The following is a 21,272-nucleotide window of genomic DNA, read 5'->3' as shown; positions in this document are numbered from 1 at the left end:
AGACAAATTCTTGGACTTGCAAAAACCAACCCAGACATGCAAACAAATAGAATCAGACACACAAACAGAGAAAGACAGACACTATTGACATTCAAACCAACAAAGACAAATTCTTCGACTTGCAAACACCAATCCAGACATGCGAACAAATAGAATCAACCACCCAAACAGAGAAAGACAGACACTTTAGGCATTCAAACCAACAAAGACAAATTCTTGGACTTGCAAACACCAACACAGACATGCCACAAAATAGAATCAGACACAAAAACAGAGAATGACAGACACTTTAGACATTCAAACCTACAAAGACAAATTCTTGAACTTGCAAACATTAACCCAGACATGCAAACAAATAGAATCAAACAACCAAACAGAGAAAGACAGACACTTTAGACATTCAAACCAACAAATACAAATTCTTGGACTTGCAAACACCAACTCAAACATGCCACCAAATAGAATCAGACACACAAACCGAGAATGACAGACACTTTAGACAATCAAACAAACAAAGACAAATTCATGGACTTGCAAACATCAACCCAGACATGCAAAAAAATAGAATCAAACACCCAAACAGAGGAAGACAGACACTTTAGACATTCAAACCAACAAAGACAAATTCTTGGACTTGCAAACACCAACTCAAACATGCGAACAAATAGAATCAGACACACAAACCGAGAATGACAGACACTTTAGATATTCAAACCAACAAAGACAAATTCATGGACTTGCAAACAACAACCCAGACATGCAAACAAATAGAATCAAACACCCAAACAGAGAAAGACAGACACTTTAGACATTCTAACCAACAAAGACAAATTCTTGGACTTGCAAACACCAGCCCAGACATGCAAACAAATAGAATCAGACATGCAAACAGAGAAAGAGAGACACTTTAGATATTCAAACCAACAAAGACAAATTCTTGGACTTGCAAACACCAACCCAGACATGCAAACAAATAGAATCAGACACCCAAGCAGAGAAATACAGACGTTTTAGACATTCTAACCAACAAAGACAAATAGTTGGACTTACAAGCATCAACCCAGACATGCAAACAAATAGAATCAGAGACAGAAGCAGAGAAAGACTTACACTTTAGACATTCAAACCAACAAAGACAAATTCTTGGACATTCAAACATCAACCCAGACATGCAAACAAATATAATCAGACACACAAGCAGAGAAAGACAGACACTTTAGACATTAAAACCAACAAAGACAAATTCATGGACTTGCAAACACCAACCCAGACAGGCAAACAAATAGAATCAGACACACAAGCAGAGAAAGACAGACACTTTAGACATTTAAACCAACAAAGACAATTTCTTGGACTTGCAAACACCAACTCAGACATGCAAACAAATAGAATCAGACACACAAACACAGAAAGACAGACATTTTAGACATACAAACCAGCAAAGATAAATTGTTGGACTTGCAAACACTAACCCCGACATGCAAACAAATAGAATCAAACACACAAACAGAGAATGACAGACACTTTAGACATTCAAACCAACAATAACAAATTCTTGGACTTGCAAACACCAACCAGGAAATGCAAACAAATAGAATCAGACACACAAACAAAGAATGACAGGCACTTTAGACATTGAAACCAACAATGACAAATTCTTGGACTTGCAAAAAACAACCCAGACATGCAAACAAATAGAATCAGACACACAAACAGAGAAAGACAGACACTTTAGACATTCAAACCAACAATGACAAATTCTTTGACATGGAAACACCTATCCAGACATGCAAACAAATAGAATCAGACACATAAACAGTGAAACACAGACACTTTAGACATTCCAACCAACAAAGACAAATTCTTGGACATGGAAACACCAACCTAGACATGCAAACAAATATAATCAGACATATAAACAGTAAAAGACAGATACTTTAGATATACAAACCAACAAAGACAAATTCTTGGACTTGCAAAAACCAACCCAGACATGCAAACAAATAGAATCAGACACACAAACAGAAAAAGACAGACACTACAGACATTCAAACCAGAAAAGACAAATTCTTGGACTTGCAAACACCAACCAAGACATGCCACCAAATACAATCAAACACACAAACCAAAAATGACAGACACTTTAGATATTCAAACCAACAAAGACAAATTCTTCGACTTGCAAAAACCAACCCAGACATGCAAACAGATAGAATCAGACACACAAACAGAGAAAGACAGACACTATAGATATTCAAACCAACAAAGACAAATTCTTGGACTTGCAAACACCAACACAGACATGCCACAAAATAGAATTAGACACAAAACCGAGAATGACAGACACTTTAGACATTCAAACCAACAAAGACAAATTCTTGAACTTGCAAACATCAACCTAGACATGCAAACAAATAGAATCAAACACCGAAACAGAGAAAGACAGACACTTTAGATATTCAAACCAACAAAGACAAATTTTTGGACTTGCAAACAACAACTCAAACATGCGAACAAATAGAATCAGACACACAAACCGAGAATGACAGACACTTTAGATATTCAAACCAACAAAGACAAATACATGGACTTGCAAAAACCAACCCAGACATGCAAACAAATAGAATCAGACACACAAGCAGAGAAAGACAGACACTACAGACATTCAAACCAGCAGAGACAAATTCTTGGACTTGCAAACACCAACCAAGACATGCCACCAAATAGAATCAAACACACAAACCGAAAATGACAGACACTTTAGATATTCAAACCAACAAAGACAAATTCTTCGACTTGCAAAAACCAACCCAGACATGCAAACAAATAGAATCAGACACACAAACAGAGAAAGACAGACACTATAGACATTCAAACCAACAAAGACAAATTCTTGGACTTGCAAACACCAACACAGACATGCCACAAAATAGAATTAGACACAAAACCGAGAATGACAGACACTTTAGACATTCAAACCAACAAAGACAAATTCTTGAACTTGCAAACATCAACCCAGACATGCAAACAAATAGAATCAAACACCGAAACAGAGAAAGACAGACACTTTAGATATTCAAACCAACAAAGACAAATTTTTGGACTTGCAAACAACAACTCAAACATGCGAACAAATAGAATCAGACACACAAACCGAGAATGACAGACACTTTAGATATTCAAACCAACAAAGACAAATACATGGACTTGCAAACACCAACCCAGACATGCAAACAAATAGAATCACACACCCAACCAGAGAAAGACAGACACTTTAGACATTCTAACCAACAATGACAAATTCTTGGACTTGCAAACACCAACCCAGACATGCAAACAAATAGAATCAGACATGCAAACAGAGAAAGACAGACACTTTAGAAACTCAAACCAACAAAGACAATTTCTTGGACTTGCAAACACCAACCCAGACATGCAAACAAATAGAATCAGACACCCAAGCAGAGAAAGACAGACGTTTTAGACATTCAAACCAACAAAGACAAATAGTTGGACTTGCAAGCACCAACCCAGACATGCAAACAAATACAATCAGAGACAGAAGCAGAGAAAGACATACACTTTAGACATTCAAACCAACAAAGACAAATTCTTTGACATGCAAAAATCAACCCAGACATGCAAACAAATAGAATCAGACACACAAGCAGAGAAAGACAGACACTTTAGATATTCAAACCAACAATAACAAATTCTTGGACTTGCAAACACCAACCAGGACATGCAAACAAATAGAATCAGACACACAAACAAAGAATGACAGTCACTTTAGACATTGAAACCAACAATGAAAAATTCTTGGACTTGCAAAAACCAACCCAGACATGCAAACAAGTAGAATCAGACACACAAACAGAGAAAGACAGACACTTTAGACATTCAAACCAACAATGACAAATTCTTTGACATGGAAACACCTATCCAGACATGCAAACAAATAGAATCAGACACATAAACAGTGAAACACAGACACTTTAGACATTCCAACCAACAAAGACAAATTCTTGGACATGGAAACACCAACCTAGACATGCAAACAAATATAATCAGACATATAAACAGTGAAAGACAGACACTTTAGATATACAAACCAGCAAAGACAAATTCTTGGACTTGCAAAAACCAACCCAGACATGCAAACAAATAGAATCAGACACACAAACAGAGAAAGACAGACACTATTGACATTCAAACCAACAAAGACAAATTCTTCGACTTGCAAACACCAACCCAGACATGCAAACAAATAGAATCAAACACACAAACAGAGAAAGACAGACACTTTTGGTATTCAAACCAACAAAGACAAATTCTTCGACTTGCAAACACCAATCCAGACATGCAAACAAATATAATCAAACACACAAACAGAGAAAGACAGACACTTTAGGCATTCAAACCAACAAAGACAAATTCTTGGACTTGCAAACACCAACACAGACATGCCACAAAATAGAATCAGACACAAAAACAGAGAATGACAGACACTTTAGACATTCAAACCTACAAAGACAAATTCTTGAACTTGCAAACATTAACCCAGACATGCAAACAAATAGAATCAAACAACCAAACAGAGAAAGACAGACACTTTAGACATTCAAACCAACAAATACAAATTCTTGGACTTGCAAACACCAACTCAAACATGCCACCAAATAGAATCAGACACACAAACCGAGAATGACAGACACTTTAGACAATCAAACCAACAAAGACAAATACATGGACTTGCAAACATCAACCCAGACATGCAAAAAAATAGAATCAAACACCCAAACAGAGGAAGACAGACACTTTAGACATTCAAACCAACAAAGACAAATTCTTGGACTTGCAAACACCAACTCAAACATGCGAACAAATAGAATCAGACACACAAACCGAGAATGACAGACACTTTAGATATTCAAACCAACAAAGACAAATACATGGACTTGCAAACACCAACCCAGACATGCAAACAAATAGAATCAAACACCCAAACAGAGAAAGACAGACACTTTAGACATTGTAACCAACAAAGACAAATTCTTGGACTTGCAAACACCAGCCCAGACATGCAAACAAATAGAATCAGACATGCAAACAGAGAAAGACAGACACTTTAGACATTCAAACCAACAAAGACAAATTCTTGGACTTGCAAACACCAACCCAGACATGCAAACAAATAGAATCAGACACCCAAGCAGAGAAATACAGACGTTTTAGACATTCAAACCAACAAAGACAAATAGTTGGACTTACAAGCATCAACCCAGACATGCAAACAAATAGAATCAGAGACAGAAGCAGAGAAAGACTTACACTTTAGACATTCAAACCAATAAAGACAAATTCTTGGACATGCAAACATCAACCCAGACAAGCAAACAAATAGAATCAGACACACAAGCAGAGAAAGACACACTTTAGGCATTCAAACCAACAAAGACAAATTCATGGACTTGCAAATATCAACCCAGACATGCAAACAAATAGAATCAAACACCCAAACAGAGAAAGACAGACACTTTAGACATTTAAACCAACAAAGACAATTTCTTGGACTTGCAAACACCAACTCAGACATGCAAACAAATAGAATCAGACACACAAACACAGAAAGACAGACATTTTAGACATACAAACCAGCAAAGATAAATTGTTGGACTTGCAAACACAAACCCCGACATGCAAACAAATAGAATCATACACACAAACAGAGAATGACAGACACTTTAGACATTCAAACCAACAAAGACAAATTCTTGGACTTGCAAACACCAACCCAGACATGGCAACAAATAGAATCAGACACACAAACCGAGAATGATAGACACTTTAAACATTCAAACCAACAAAGACAAATTCTTGAACTTGCAAACATCCACCCAGACATGCAAACAAATAGAATCAAACACCCAAACAGAGAAGGACAGACACTATAGACATTCAAACCATCAAAGATCATTTCTTGGACTTGCAAACACCAACCCAGACATGCAAACAAATAGAATCAGACACATAAACAGAGAAAGACAGACACTTTAGACCATTGAAACCAACAAAGACAAATACTTGGACTTCCAAACACCAACCCAGATATTCAAACAAATAGAATCAGACACACAAACAGAGAAAGACAGACACTTTAGACATTCAAACCAACAAAGACAAATTCTTGGACTTCAAAACACCAACCCAGACATGCAAACAAATAGAATCAAACATACAAACCCAGAAAGACAGACACTTTAGGCATTCAAACCAACAAAGACAAATTCTTGGACTTACAAACATCAACCCAGACATGCTAACAAATAGAATCAAACACACAAACCGAGAAGGACAGACACTTTAGACATTCAAAACAACAAAGACAGATTCTTGGGCTTGCAAACACCAACCTAGACATGCAAACAAGTAGAATCAAACACACAAACCGAGAAAGACAGACACTTTAGACATTGTCACCTTATTATCATAGTATTCCAACCGGATGTTGACATTCAAGAAAATAATTAATTTTATCTGCTGATGTCACCTTCTTATCATAGTATTCCAACCGGATGTTGACATTCAAGAAAATAATTAACCTTATCTGATGATGTTATAGACCAATCAATAAACCATGCATAAATTAAAACCATGAAAATACATCAATGTGAGAAAAATCCTTTTTTTTCATTCTCAGTGACAAAAACCATAAGAGTATACATAAATTGCTGTTGACATCCAAGAAACATCCTTCAATTGTTCTGACATTCAAGAAAATAATTAACCTTATCTGATGATGTCATTGAACCAATCAATAAACCATGCATAAATTAAAACCATGAAAATACATCAATGTGAGAAAAATCCTGTTTTTTCATTCCCAGTGACGAAAACCATAAGAACATACATAAATTGCTGTTGACATCCAAGAAACATCCTTCAATTGTTCTGACATTCAAGAAAATAATTAACCTTATCTGATGATGTCATTGACCCAGTCAATAAACCATGCATAAATTAAAACCATGAAAATACATGAATGTGAGAAAAATCCTGTTTTTTCATTCTCAGTGACAAAAACCATAAGAACATACAAAAATTGCTGTTGACATCCAAGAAACATCCTTCAATTGTTGTTGACATTCAAGAAACATCGATCAAAGTGAGAAAAATCCTGTTTTTTCATTCTCAGTGACAAAAACCATAAGAACATGCATAGTTTCTGTTGACATCCATGAAAAATAACAAATAAATTGACTAACACTCATAACCATCCAAGAAAAATCCATCAAAGTGAGAAAAATCCTGTTTTTTCATTTTCAGTGATAAAAACTATAAGAACATACATAAATTGCTGTTGACATCCAAGAAACGTCTTTCAATTGTTGTTGACATTCAAGAAACATCCATCAAAGTGAGAAAATCCTGTTTTTTCATTCTCAGTGACAAAACCATAAAAACATGCATAAATTATGTACTTTCAGCATTAGACTAAATTGTAGATGGCAACACGCAGTGTATCTCGGACCTCATGATAGGTTCCTGCTGCAATGGGCAAAGTTCATAACTTGCAGCCCTTCCCCTGGGAACTGTGGGGGATTAAGTCATCCTAAAAGACATATTTATTAGATTTTCAACTATGCTGAACAGAATAGCTATCTCAAAATTTTAATTGGGTGACTTTGAAAAAAAATGAGCGTGGTTGGGGGTCTAGTTGCCCTCCATTTTTTTGGTAACTTAAAAAGGGCACAAGAACTTTTATTTTCCGTTCCAATGAGCCCTCCTACGATATTTTAGGACCACTGGGTCAATACGACTATCCCTGAAAAAAAACAAATAAACACGCATCCGTGATCTTTCTTCTGGCAAAAAATGGAAAATTCCATATTTTTGTACATAGGAGCTTGAAACCTCTACAGTAGGGTTCTCTGATACGCTGAATATGATGGTGTTATTTCTATTAAGTTTCTATAACTTTTAGGGGTCTTTCCCCCTTTTTTCGAAATTCAGCCAAATTTTCTCAGGCACGTAACTTTTGATTGGTAAGATTAACCTTAATGAAACTTATATATTTGAAATCAGAATTATAATCTGATTCTTTTGATGTATTTATTGGTATCAAAATTCTGTCGTCTAGAGTTTCGGTTACCATTGAGCCGGGTCGCTCCTTACTTAAAGTTCGTTACCCCGAACTGTTTGATTTATTGACATCAAAATTCCGTTTTCAAAAGTTTCGACTACTATTGAGCCGTATCGCTTGTTTTTTTTTATTTTCTTTTTTATTACGTATATGTTATTATGTATATGAGGGGGTTCTCCCCTTAGTCAATACCACACTCTTTACGTTAAAAGTAAAAAAAAAAATTTATTCACACACCCCTGAATCACAAAGGCCGTTTAATTACAATAGATAGCTCTTTTGAAAGCACTAAAAAAATGTAGCGTAAAGAGCAAGGTATTGACCTGGGGGAGAACCCCCTCATATACATAATAATTTCTGTTCGTTTTAAGTTCTTATGTTGCTTCTTACTTTCAGTTGAAAAAAACTTAATTTTTTTAATTTAATTTCTGATCGTTTTTTAAATGATGCTTGGAAATCCGGCGCCTCCTTCATAGAAATGTCCCTTACCCCAAAGAAACATCTTTCACGGAAAGATTCTCCCAAATAACCCCCTCCACCAGCCCCTTCCCCCCACCAGAAAAAAATCCTTCCTGAAAATGTCTGAATACTTCCCAATAACCAATACAATATGTAAGCAATGGGCAAAGTTCTTAACTTGCAGCCCTTCCCCTGGGATCTGTGGGGAATTAAGTCATCCTAGAAGACATATTTATTAGATTTTCGACTATGCTGAACGAAATGACTATCAGAAAATTTTTAATTGGGTGACTTTGAGAAAAAAATGAGCGTGGGAGGGGGCCTAGTTGCTCTACACTTTTTTGATCACTGAAAAGGGCACTAAAACTTTTAATTTACGTTTGAATTAGCCCTCCTACGATATTCTAGGACCATTAGGTCAATACGATTATCCCTGGGGAAAAGAAAAAAAAACAAATAAAAACGCATCCGTGATCTTTCTTCTGGCAAAAAATGGAAAATTTCACATTTTTGTAGATAGGAGCTTAAACCTCTACAGTAGGGTTCTCTGATACGCTGAATATGATGGTATGATTTTCATTCAGGTTATATAGCTTTTAGGGGGTCTTTCCTCCTTTTTTCGAAAATCAGCCAAATTTTCTCAGGCGCTCAACTTTTGATGGGTAGGATTAAACTTGATGAAACTTTTATACTTGAAATCAAAATTAAAATCTGATTCTTTTGATTTATCTATTGGTATCAAAATTCCGTTTTTTAGACCTTCGGTTACCATTGAGCCGGGTCGCTCCTTACTTACAGTTCGTTACCACGAACTGTGATACAATCAAACGAGATTACAGAAAAGAGGTTCTCCAACTTTGCCGAAAGACAAAAAATGAAAACAGATAATAACAAACAATCAAGAGCGGAAGAAGCTAATAAAAATTTGCAACTGAGATCAAGTACTTCGAGAGCACAATTTAGCATTTTTATTCCAACCTAACAACATTGGTTTCCTCATGTGCACGTATAAATGACAATATTCAACTCGTTGGACATTTGGTATCGGTAAAGACAAAAAATTCAACTTCTGATGAGCAGCAAAACATATACTAGTAATTTCAACTTCAATCAGGTTCTCCTTTATTTCATTGTCATAATCTGACCCACGTGCTTACGTAGGCTGGGAGCCTGTAAGCACATGTTTCTCTTCTAAATATCTCGACACTTTTGCTGTTCCGTCTGTATATTTTTTGTTATTCATATAATTCACCGGACTTGTACATTATACATCGAATTTTTACACCCTACTTGCCTGAAACCGACAGAATTTGGACCAGTGAATGCTCGGCTCTTCTTCAAGAATGGTTGGAAGTTCTGTCGTCTTAGGAAATTTTGAGAACCTTTTTCCACTTATAACTGTTTTTTTTATTTATTGTGGTTTATTAAAGAGATAACCACACAGGTCGTTAAGTTTACTTCGTTTTATGTTGTATATTTGTGCTATCTAACAACAAATTTTTCTCTTTTTACAACAAACAACAAACTATCTCTCAAAAATAATCAAATAAATAAATAAAGTATATAAACGTTCAGATAATGTTTCACAAAAATCATATGGTTCAAGGTCAGAAATGGCCCTGCAAGAGAGAGGGGTTGAGAGAGAGAGAGAGAGAGAGAGAGAGATAGAGAGAGAGAGAGATAGAGAGAGAGAGAGAGGGAGGGAGGGAGAACTAATGAATAACAAAGCAATTATATGCGGTTGTCAAATTTGAGCAAAATGTACAGTTATAGAATGAAAGCACACAAAAAGTCTTCTTAATTTTTTTTTTCAAAGTAAATATTTCTCTTTAAATTCAAGAAAATTTTTCTAAAAACTGTTCTTCTGAGTGGGGAGGGGGGCAAGTGACCTGTAAGACTCCTGACAGGAACCCATACTAACATAAAGTAACAGATTTTTGAGTATGCTAGGTCTGTATCTGAAATAAAAACACCTCTCTATATTCATGTTGTTTAGCCAAAAAACGGGGGTAAGGTCTCTATTTTCTACCCAGTCTATGTGAAGGATAGTATTTTACATACTACAGCTCACCCCGAAGTTGTGAAATCTCTTTGGTTCTGCATGATATGCAAATATACTTGCCTAAAAATCAGTTAAAAAAAACACAACCTGAGTATTTTTTAGAAATACAGCAAAGTAGAGGAAAATCACTATGCAGGTGACAAGACCTGTTTATAGTGAGGTTTTACTAATACGAGGGTTTAGTTAGAACTCGTTCAGAATCGGCTTTAAACCCGGTGACATTAAAAGCCTAAAAGCCCATTCCCCATGAGATTTCGCTTCGAAATTTAGTTAGCTCTAATTCTTGCCAATCAGATCTTTCATAGCGTTTTCTGATTACCTGAAAAATCTTATAAGAATTCTGATTGATTTAAATTAGCGCTAGCTAAATCTAATCAATAGTAATTTTTTTTCGCGATTAGGGTATAACTGATGCATACTGGTTTTATGTGAAAACCAATTTTTTGGGGTTTTACTTATTTAAGGTTAGTCAAACCGAATTTTCTACCAGAATTCTGATCACCTTTGAAGTTATAATATAATATGACGGAAGGTTCCAGCGTTTGAACAAATATCAAAACCTGATGAATTGCTATAAGAAACTAAGCGTCAATGCAAGATGAATCTAGGTATAAGCAAAATCAAACAGAATAACTCGAACAAATTGAGCCGTCCAAAAGAATCGGGAACTTACGTTGTTATAGCAACCAAACAAAAGAAGTGAAGTTAGGCCAATCATAATGAAATATACCAAAATATGATACTTTAATAACAAAATTATAGAAAATACAACAAAGAATTATGGAAAGCAGGCCACCAATAACGAATTATATTAAATAACCAAAGCCAACCAAGCCAACCCAAAAAACCAAAGCCAACCAAGCGTAATCTAGCCTAACCAACTCTATATTTAAATATTTAATTAAAATATACATGCACTGTAGTTTTTCTCACTGAAACTAAGCTACTTATTCACGAATGGAGAGAGAAAAACCAGTTTTACTCAGATCAAGATCTTGAGTGTGGTCATTATAGCAAGTAAGCACCGAATTGGATCTTCATCTAGTTGGTGCTTCTTCTTTTTTATGGACAGCGTGCATCTCCTCACATAAAATAAAAAAAGAATGCTAAAAATTCTGGATATTTCGTATACACAGCGACCATCATCAGCAGATAAACTAAAGTAATACAATAAAAACCAGATATTTTTATGCAACACAATATAATTACATAATATTTAGTGCTCTAACTTTTTTTAACGCAATTCCGAAAGTAATTCTCCTGGACTTCCCAGTTTTCGGTTCATTAACTTGGCTGGGGTCAAACGCATTGGGGAGAAATGAACATAATTATGGGAAGTCTTAGGACCTTTACTTGGGGAAAATATTTATGTCTTGTAAATTTCTCAATATTATCCGCTAGGAAGCATTTTTCAACGGATGATTTCCGAAAAGAGATGTCACATTGTAAGGCAAATTAATTTCGTTGGGGGTTTAGGTGCAGCAAAAGAAAAAAGTCGTTGATACCATCTTCATTATTTTATTAGTTTGTAGCTGTAACTTTCGTTTGAAATCTTGTTCCAAAACAATTAGAAACTGGGAATGCCAATTAATTTGACGAATTGTTTAATTGAATATTCTGGGTCACCATTATGACGATACCATGGCTCCTTATGGAGCTACCATCCACAGTCTTAGGAATACTGCTCGAACAGACCAAGTGAAGCAAAAGAAAAATTAAATAGAAAATAACTGAAAAATTAAACATAAAATAACTGAAATAACTATTTATTTTATGAATTTCATAACAAATAAAATAATTTCCTAGAGTTTGAGCACCTTTATAAAAGTCTCTCTGGGCAATTCAATATTGGCTATGGATTTCAGTCTTCTTTTTCCTTCTGCTTGACGTGCCAATAGCTTCTTTCGTCTTGTCACGTCTCCTCCATACTGAAAGAGAGATAAGCAGATTTGTCTTATATGTCAAAAAATTAAATAATTTCCTAGCGTTTGAGCACCTTTATAAAAGTCTCTCTGGGCAATTCAATATTGGCTATGGATTTCAGTCTTCTTTTTCCTTCTGCTTGACGTGCCAGCAGCTTCTTTCGTCTTGTCACGTCTCCTCCATACTGAAAGAGAGATAAGCAGATTTGTGCCTTCTAAAGATATGACTGAACGGATATGCTCCTTTTGTGTTATTATATGAAAGGATTGCGAAATACGGTGGTCTTTGATTATGACTTTATGACATCCTTGGTACTTCTTCCTTTATTATTTTTTTTCCGCAATTTTTTCTTTCTTGATTTTAATTCTTTGGGATGTTCGTATTTCATCGACGCGATTTTTGTTATGATGGATTTAAAGTTGCATTGTAAAAATACAATTTTTAAATGATCATTCATTGAACCTATTTGGACCAATCAAATGAAAAAAGTAATCAAGAAGGTGAGTTAATCTTTTTCTGAACAGTTTTTCGTTCGGAACAAGTTTTCCAAACAATCTTAAATTCAAACTACTTTTATAAAAAACTTTTTTATATTACTATTTTATCTTAAAACTTTTTATATTAAAACTTTTTTAATAATATTTTTTTTTTCAATGTTTCAGATTCATTATTAAAGATAATGTTTTTACTTCAAAGTCAAGCATTAATAGCTTTGCAGAAACACCCCAATACCTCATTTCGAACCTCTCTTAGATATTTGAGGTTTGAAAAACATTTTTAGATATTTTCATTGTGTAAAAACTAATTAGCAAAAACAGAGGAAAAATAAATCTTTATTTAGATTAAATAAAAAAATAAGTTTTTTTTAACTGAAAGTAAGGATCGAAGTTAAAACTCAAAACGAAAAGAAATTATTCCGCATATGAAAGGGGCTGTCCCCTCCTCAACGCTTCGCTAATTACACTAAAATTTTTCATTGTTTAAAAAAATATAGTTGTGAGAAAGTCAAACTTTAGCGTAAAGAGCGAGGCGGTGAGGAGGGGGAGCCCCTTTCATATGCGGAATAATTTCTGCTCGTTTTTAGTTTTAACTTCAATCCTTACTTTCAGTTAAAAAAACTTGTTTTTTTATTTAATTTTTAAAAGTTTTTGAATTAATGCAGGTGTTGATTTTGGCTTACCGTACATGAATAATTTTTAAAAAATTGAGTATTAATTTTACTTTTATTTGGTTAAATGGCTTTCTCGAAACCTGTATAATTTTATTTACGAACGTTTTTATTAGTAATAAATATAGGTAACTTACAAATTAACTTACGTAACGAACCTCTATATTCTTATATTTTTAATACGTATGTAGTCAACACCTTGCTGTTTAAGCTAAAGTTCGAATTTTGTTCCAATTCTTTAAAAATGACCCCTTAAACACAAATGCCGTTAATTAGAATAAATAGTTCTTATGAAAGTACTAAATAATCTTTGGCTTAAAGAGAGAGGTTTTCACTAGCGGATGAATTCAATCATATACGTAAAATTTCGGTCGTTTTAAGCTTTGATGCTGCTCCTTACTTTCAGTTGAAAAACTTCTTTTTATATATATATAATTTCTGATCTTTATTTAAATAATGCTGGGAAATCCGGCGCCCCCTTCATAGCAATGTTCCTTTTACCATGAAAACTTCCTTCATGGTAAGATCCTCCCACATAACCCCCGACCCACTTCCCCCCCACTACCATAAAAAATCCCCTCTGAAAACGTCTGTACTTCCCAATAACCAATACTATATGTTAACATTGGGTAAAGTTCATAACTTTCAGCCCTCCCCCCGGGGACTTGGGGGGATTAAGTAATCTTAAAAGACATAGTTATCATATTTTCGACCATGCTGAACAAAATGGCTATCTCAAAATTTTGATCGGAAGACTTTGGGAAAAAAATGAGCGTGAAAGGGGGCCTAGTTGCTTTCCATTTTTTTGGTCACTTAAAAAGTGCAATAGAACTTTTAATTTCCATTCGAATGAGTTCTCCCACGATATTTTAGGACCAATGGATCGATACGATCACCCCTGGAGGAAAAAAACAACAAACAAACAAATAAACACGCATCCGTGATCTTTCTTCTGGCAAAAAATGCAAAATTCCACATTTTTGTAGATAGGAGCTTGAAACCACCGCAGTATGGTTCTCTGATACGCTGAATATGATGATGTGATTTTCATTAAGGTTCTATAAATTTTAGGGGGTCTTTCCCCCTTTTTTGGAAATCAGCCAAAATTTTCTCAGGCACGTAACTTTTGATTGGTAGGACTAAACTTGATGAAACTTATATATTTGAAATCATATTTGAAGTAATATATTTGCTTATTTGGATTTTTATACTTATATATTTGATATTCTTTTGATGTATATATTGGTATCAAAATTCCGTTTTCTACAGTTTCGCTTACCATTGAGCCGGGTCGCTCCTTACTTACAGTTCGTTACCACGAACTGTTTGAAAGCAATACAAAGTTGATAGCACCGATTTGGCTTTGAGAGAGGAAACAGTTGTTCTCTATTTAACATCCATAACACACACATCTACCCTCCCTACAAAACATGCTACAAGCGCGTAAGGAGAAGTATCTACGACATGATCTATATACAGCAGTGAAAACTTGGTTCTGAAATGGGACCCTTTATTGTGCGCTGACTTTGAAGTTACCATCACGTCACAGCAATATCTGCAGTTGCTACTTTGCCTTCAAGCAGATTATAGTGTAGATATGATTTTTCTTTACACGTACGCGAAGGCGGAGTCGTGAAGAGAGGCGTCAACTGATATGTCCCAAAAATCTTTAATGGAGAGTATAAGGCTTTTCGCTACTTTGATGATTTTTTTACTTTGAACATGACAGAGCGTCAAAATCTGCCGATGGAAAAGATTCGAGAATGAGTTACAGCTATGGATTTGCCGATCACGGTTGCCACTCAGACAGAATTAATGGTACTAATTGAAACCATCACAAAGCACTACTTTGAAATAAAGTACCACCATCCAAAAAAATTAGCAGGGGTTGTGCGAAATCCACAGATTTCTCTTTGATTTGACATGAGGAGAATGCCTTTTTAATTTATTTTACGTGTGTTTGAGATATATTTCTCTTTTTTACCTTTTTTGGATTGTTGCAAAACGGTCAATTACCATACTAGTATTGTTTGGGAGCAGCCACACAACGCCATTTCAAAATTGTGCGATTCGTACGCTCAAATAATGTGAGCTTAACATAACAAAGGTTGCGGCCGTTTTGGGAACTATAACATTTTCATTGATCTAATTCTGCAAAACAGTGCTTAGCCAGTTGAAATGATCTACCTTCAAAATTCTGATTGGGGAAACTTTTTTCCGTTTGTTTCTTGTTCAGATTGCCAGGACAATCATGTAGCTAATACAACCTTTCAATTTTGTCTAGAGAAATGTTATTTCAGGTAAATATTAGAGGTATTAAACCAGTGTACAGCATATACAAGGTCTTTCAATTACTAAAACTAGCGATACGTATAATTATAGAAAAGAGTTGTGAGCCATGAAACAAGACAGTCAACTCAAGCGATTTAGCCTTCTATATTCTTGTACTCCTACTCAGCTGTGCAGGAATACTCATTAGTTCTTGAACTATGAATTGCTCACTTTACATCTGTAATTTCGAAAATCGTTTCTGGCAGTAATTTATTCAAAAGCGGCGTCCACACTACCTTCAATGTTGAAGACTGACGTTCCGCCAAAGTGTTGCTGCGAGGTACAGACATAATACCCTTCATGAACACGGGTAGAACAGGGAAGTAGGGAACCTCACTAAGTTTCAGAACTGTAACAGTGACGTTTTTCCTTCGCCTGGTTCCTTTGTTAACAGCGGTGACCACCTCTATTTTCTTTTTAGGACATCACCATCAATCGAACTGAAACCGTACGTTTGTGGTGATGACTATTTTATGCATCGGGTTTGTGGTGATGACTATTTTATGCATCGGGTTTTCACTGTCCACTTTTCGCTTTATTCTGAGTATAACTTAATATAAAACACAAAGCAATGCTCCTTCGTCACTGCTAGCTGCCTCTCCTGAAGTTTCCGAGTTTCCAGCTGATAAACAGCGTTTAGTTCAAATTCAACTGCAAAATAGATATTTGATTCCATTGTTTCAAATTTTCTCGTGTTGGAGAAATCAGGTTCAAGGACTAAAGAAAACTTGCCAACTTGCTTATTACTGTTGCACAAAGATTTGAGTAGAAAGGAGGGTACCAGCCCCATTGCTCACCCCTGCTGCCATCTACAATTTAGTTTAATGCTAACGGGGCACCAAATAAGGGCAGAGAGTCCCTAGGGAGAACACCTGTGCTGTCAGTCTGACGGGGCACCAAATATGGGCATGGAATCCCCAGGGAGAATGATTGCGTAATCGAAGTGGGTCAATGACCTCAATTCCCGTTTCGTGAATAAATAATTCCCCTTAGAAACAACAAATTTATTCCCCTATCTTGACAAATCAATCAAGCATGACATCATCTATCAGAAATTAAAAAACTTCGCCCAGAAACAATTCTCCAGGATGAAAACCAAAGATATTAATAAACTTTGCCCTGGAAACAATTCTCCTGGTTGAACTCCAAAGATATTAATAAACTTCACCCCGGAAACAATTCTCCAAGAAACTCCGGCGAATGTTTTGATCTCAGTGATGAAGAGATTAACGCAAGAAAGAGTTTCCTAGCAATTTGAAATGTGACAGCGCAGGGATGCCAAAAATAAAAGGAACACGCAGAAATTACGTTTAGGGGTTATTTGGGCGAAACCGTTTAAGACATTTTAGGGAATTATTTCGGCGAAACAGTTAGAGACATTTTAAAAGATGATTTTAGAAGATGCTTTAGAAGAGGATTTGAGGGTGGTCGTTATAATACACAAGTTCCATTTGAACAGTGTCGTGAGGTCCCTACCCCAACCCCAAAGGGCTCCGATCCCCCGACCCCAACCCCAAAGGGCTCCGACCCCCAAAGGTTCCCCCGGGCTCCCAAAGGGTCCCCCGGGCCCCCCTAACGTCCCCCGGCGCCCCAAAGGCCCCTGAGCCCCCATTTTTTAATATTTTGTTAAGGTTTTATTATATCTTTTCAGAACAAGTTCCTTTCTTAATGTCATCCCTTAACCCATTTTTACAAGTTGAAGTACCAATCCTTTCACCACAACTTTACTTTAAGGCTTTTCGAATACCCCAACATCAAGCAATAGTTTTCAAAAGACATTTCAGAGCAACTTCTTTTCTTAATGTTCCCTTCTAAACCCATTTTCCAATGTGAAGTACCTGTCCTTTTCACCCACAACTTTACTATATAGCTTCTTAGATACCTCAACACCAAGAAGAACCTTTAAAAAGACATTTCAGAACAAGTTCCTTTCTTAATGTCCCTCCTAAACCTTTTTTACAAGTTGAAGTACCCATCTTTTTCACCCACAACTTTACTTAAGAGCTTTTTGGATCCTCGACAACAAGAAATACCTTTCAAAGGACATTTCAGATCAAGTTCTTTTCTTAATGTCCCTTCTAAGCCCATTTTACAACTTGAAGCAACCATCCTTTTCACCAACAACTATACTTTACAGCTTTTTTGGATACCTCAACACCAAGAAATACTTTTCAAAAGACATTTCAGAGCAAGTTCCTTTCTTAATGTCCCTACTAAACCTATTTTACAACTTGAAGTACCCATCCTTTTCACCCACAACTTTACTTTACAGCTTTTTGTATACCTCAAAACCAAGCAATACCTTTCCAAAGACAATTAAGAGCAAGTTCCTTTCTTAATGTCCCTTCTAAACCCATTTTCCATCTTGAAGTACCCATCCTTTTCACACACAACTTTACTTTAAAGCTTTTTGAATGCCCAACACTAAGCGATACTTTTCAAAAGGCATTTCAGAGCAAGTTCCTTTCTTAATGTCCTTCCTAAACCCATTTTACAAGTTGAAGTACCCATCCTTTTCACCCACAACTTTACTTTACAGCTTTTTGAATGCTCCAACACCAAGAAATACTTTTCAAAAGACATTTCAGAGCAAGTTCCTTTCTTAATGTCCCTCTTAAACCCATTTTACAAGTTGAAGCAGCCATCCTTTTCACCCACAACTTTACTTTACAGCTTTTTGAATGCTCCAACACCAAGCAATACTTTTCAAAGGCATTTCAGAGCAAGTTCCTTTCTTAATGTCCCTTCTAAACCCATTTTCCAACTTGAAGTACCCATCCTTTACACTCACAACTTTACTTTACAGCTTTTTGGATACCTCAACACCAAGAAATACTATTCAAACGACATTTCAGAGCAACTTATTTTCTTAATGTCCATCCTAAACCCATTTTACAAGTTGAAGTTCCCATCCTTCTCACCCACAACTTTATTTTACAGCTTTTTTGGATACCTCAACACCAAGCAATACTTTTCAAAAGACATTTCAGAGCAAGTTACTTTCTTAATGTCCCTTCTAAACCCATTTTCCAACTTGAAGTACCTGTCCTTTTCACCCACAACTATACTTTACAGCTTTTTGGATACCTCAACACCAAGAAATACTTTTCAAAAGCCATTTCAGAGCAAGTTCCTTTCTTAATGTCCCTTCTAAGCCCATTATACAAGTTGAAGTACCCATCCTTTACCCACTTTACAGCTTTTTGAATGCCCAACACCAAGCAATACTTTTCAAAAGGCATTTCAGAACAAGTTCTTTTCATAATGTCATTCCTAAACCCATTTTACAAATTGAAGGTCCCATCCATTTCACCCACAACTTTACTTTACAGCTTTTTGAATGCTCAACACCAAGAAACACTTTTCAAAAGCCATTTCAGAGCAAATTCCTTTCTTAATGTCCCTTCTAAACCCATTTTCCAAGTTGAAGTACCCATCCTTTTCACCCAAAAATATACTTTACAGCTTTTTGGATACCTCAACATCAAGAAATACTTTTCAAAAGGCATTTCAGAGCAAGTTCCTTTCTTAATGTCCCTTCTAAACCCATTTTCCAACTTTAAGTACCCATCCATTTCACCCACAACTTTACTTTATAGCTTTTTGAATGCCCAACACCAAGTAATACTTTTCAAAAGGCATTTCAGAGCAACTTCCTTTCTTAATGTCCCTCCTAAACCCATTTTACAAGTTGAAGCATCCTTCCTTTTCACACACAACTTTACTTTTTAGCTTTTTAGTTACCTCAACACCAAGAAATACCTTTCAAAAGGCATTTCAGAGCAAGTTCCTTTCTTCAGAGCAACTTCCTTTCTTAATGTCCCTTCTAAACCCATTTTCCAAGTTGAAGTACCCATCCTTTTCACCCAGAACTATACTTTTCAGCTTTTTGGATACCTCAATACCAAGAAATACTTTTCAAAAGGCATTTCAGAGCAAGTTCCTTTCTTAATGTCCCTTCTAAACCCATTTTCCAACTTGAAGTACCCATCCTTTTCACCCACAACTTTACTTTACAGTTTTTTGGATACCTCAACACCAAGAAATACCTTTCAAAAGGCATTTCAGAGCAAGTTCCTTTCTTAATGTCACTCCTAAACCCATTTTACAAGTTGAAGTATCCATCCTTTTCACCCACAACTATACTTTACACCTTTTTGGATACCTCAATACAAAGAAATACCTTACAAAGGCATTTTAGAGTAAGTTCCTTTCCTAATATCCATCCCAAACCCATTTTCCAACTTGAAGTACCCATCCTTTTCACCCACAACTTTACATTACAGTTTTTTGGATACCTCAACACCAAGAAATACCTTTCAAAAGGCATTTCAGAGCAAGTTCTTTTCTGAATGTCCATCCTAAACCCATTTTCCAAGTTGAAGCATCCATCCTTTTCACCCACAACTTTAGTTTACAGCTTTTTGGATACCTCAACACCAAGAAATACTTTTCAAAAGACATTTCAGAGCAAGTTATTTTCTTAATGTCCATCCTAAACCCATTTTACAAGTAGAACTTCCCATCCTTCTCACCCACAAATTTACTTTATGACATTTTGCACACCTCAACACCAAGCAATACTTTTCAAAAGACATTTCAGAGCAAGTTACTTTCTTAATGTCCCTTCTAAACCCATTTTTCCAACTTGAAGTACCCATCCTTTTCACCCACAACTTTACTTTACAGCTTTTTGGATACCTCAACACCAAGAAATATTTTTCAAAAGACATTTCAGAGCAAGTTCCTTTGTTAATGTCCCTTCTAAACCCATTTTCCAAGTTGAAGTACCCATCCTTTTCACCCACAACTTTACTATACTGCTTTTTTGAATGCTCCAACACCAAGCAATACTTTTCAAAGGTATTTCAGAAAAAGTTCTTTTCTTAATGTCATTCCTAAGCCCATTTTGCAACTTGAAGTACCCATCCATTTCACCCACAACTTTACTTTACAGCTTTTTGAATGTTCCAACACCAAGCAATACTTTTCAAAGGCATTTCAGAACAAGTTCTTTTCTTAATGTCCCTCCTAAACCCATTTTACAAGTTGAAGTACCCATCCTTTACACCCACAACTTTACTTTACAGCTTTTTGAATTCCCAACACCAAGCAATAATTTTAAAAAGACATTTCAGAACAAGTTCTTTTCTTAATGTCCATCCTAAACCCATTTTACAAGTTGA

At 35.7% G+C, this 21,272-nt stretch overlaps 1 protein-coding gene across 2 annotated transcripts in view; it reads right to left on the bottom strand.

The window, feature by feature from the left end:
- Positions 1-12,434: 12,434 nt before the first annotated feature.
- Positions 12,435-21,272, bottom strand: part of waw (Translation factor waclaw) — a 554,624-nt gene continuing 545,786 nt past the window's right edge. Inside the window, exon 13 of one of the 2 annotated variants that reach the window (XM_089089339.1) lies at positions 12,435-12,592. In XM_089089339.1, coding sequence (XP_088945465.1) covers positions 12,467-12,592 — 126 coding nt within the window. In that variant the 3' untranslated portion in view covers positions 12,435-12,466. Of the gene's footprint in view, positions 12,593-12,633; positions 12,772-21,272 lie in introns of those variants that run through there. The other variant, XM_089089338.1, reaches the window with a different exon arrangement.

The sequence above is a fragment of the Artemia sp. Qi Xiang Cuo genome, chromosome 5 (assembly GCF_049724085.1).
Source record: "Artemia sp. Qi Xiang Cuo chromosome 5, ASM4972408v1, whole genome shotgun sequence".
Taxonomy (NCBI): Eukaryota; Metazoa; Arthropoda; class Branchiopoda; order Anostraca; family Artemiidae; genus Artemia; species Artemia sp. Qi Xiang Cuo.
The sequence above is the reverse complement of the archived record's forward strand: the minus strand, read 5'-3'. Positions and strand labels throughout refer to the sequence as shown.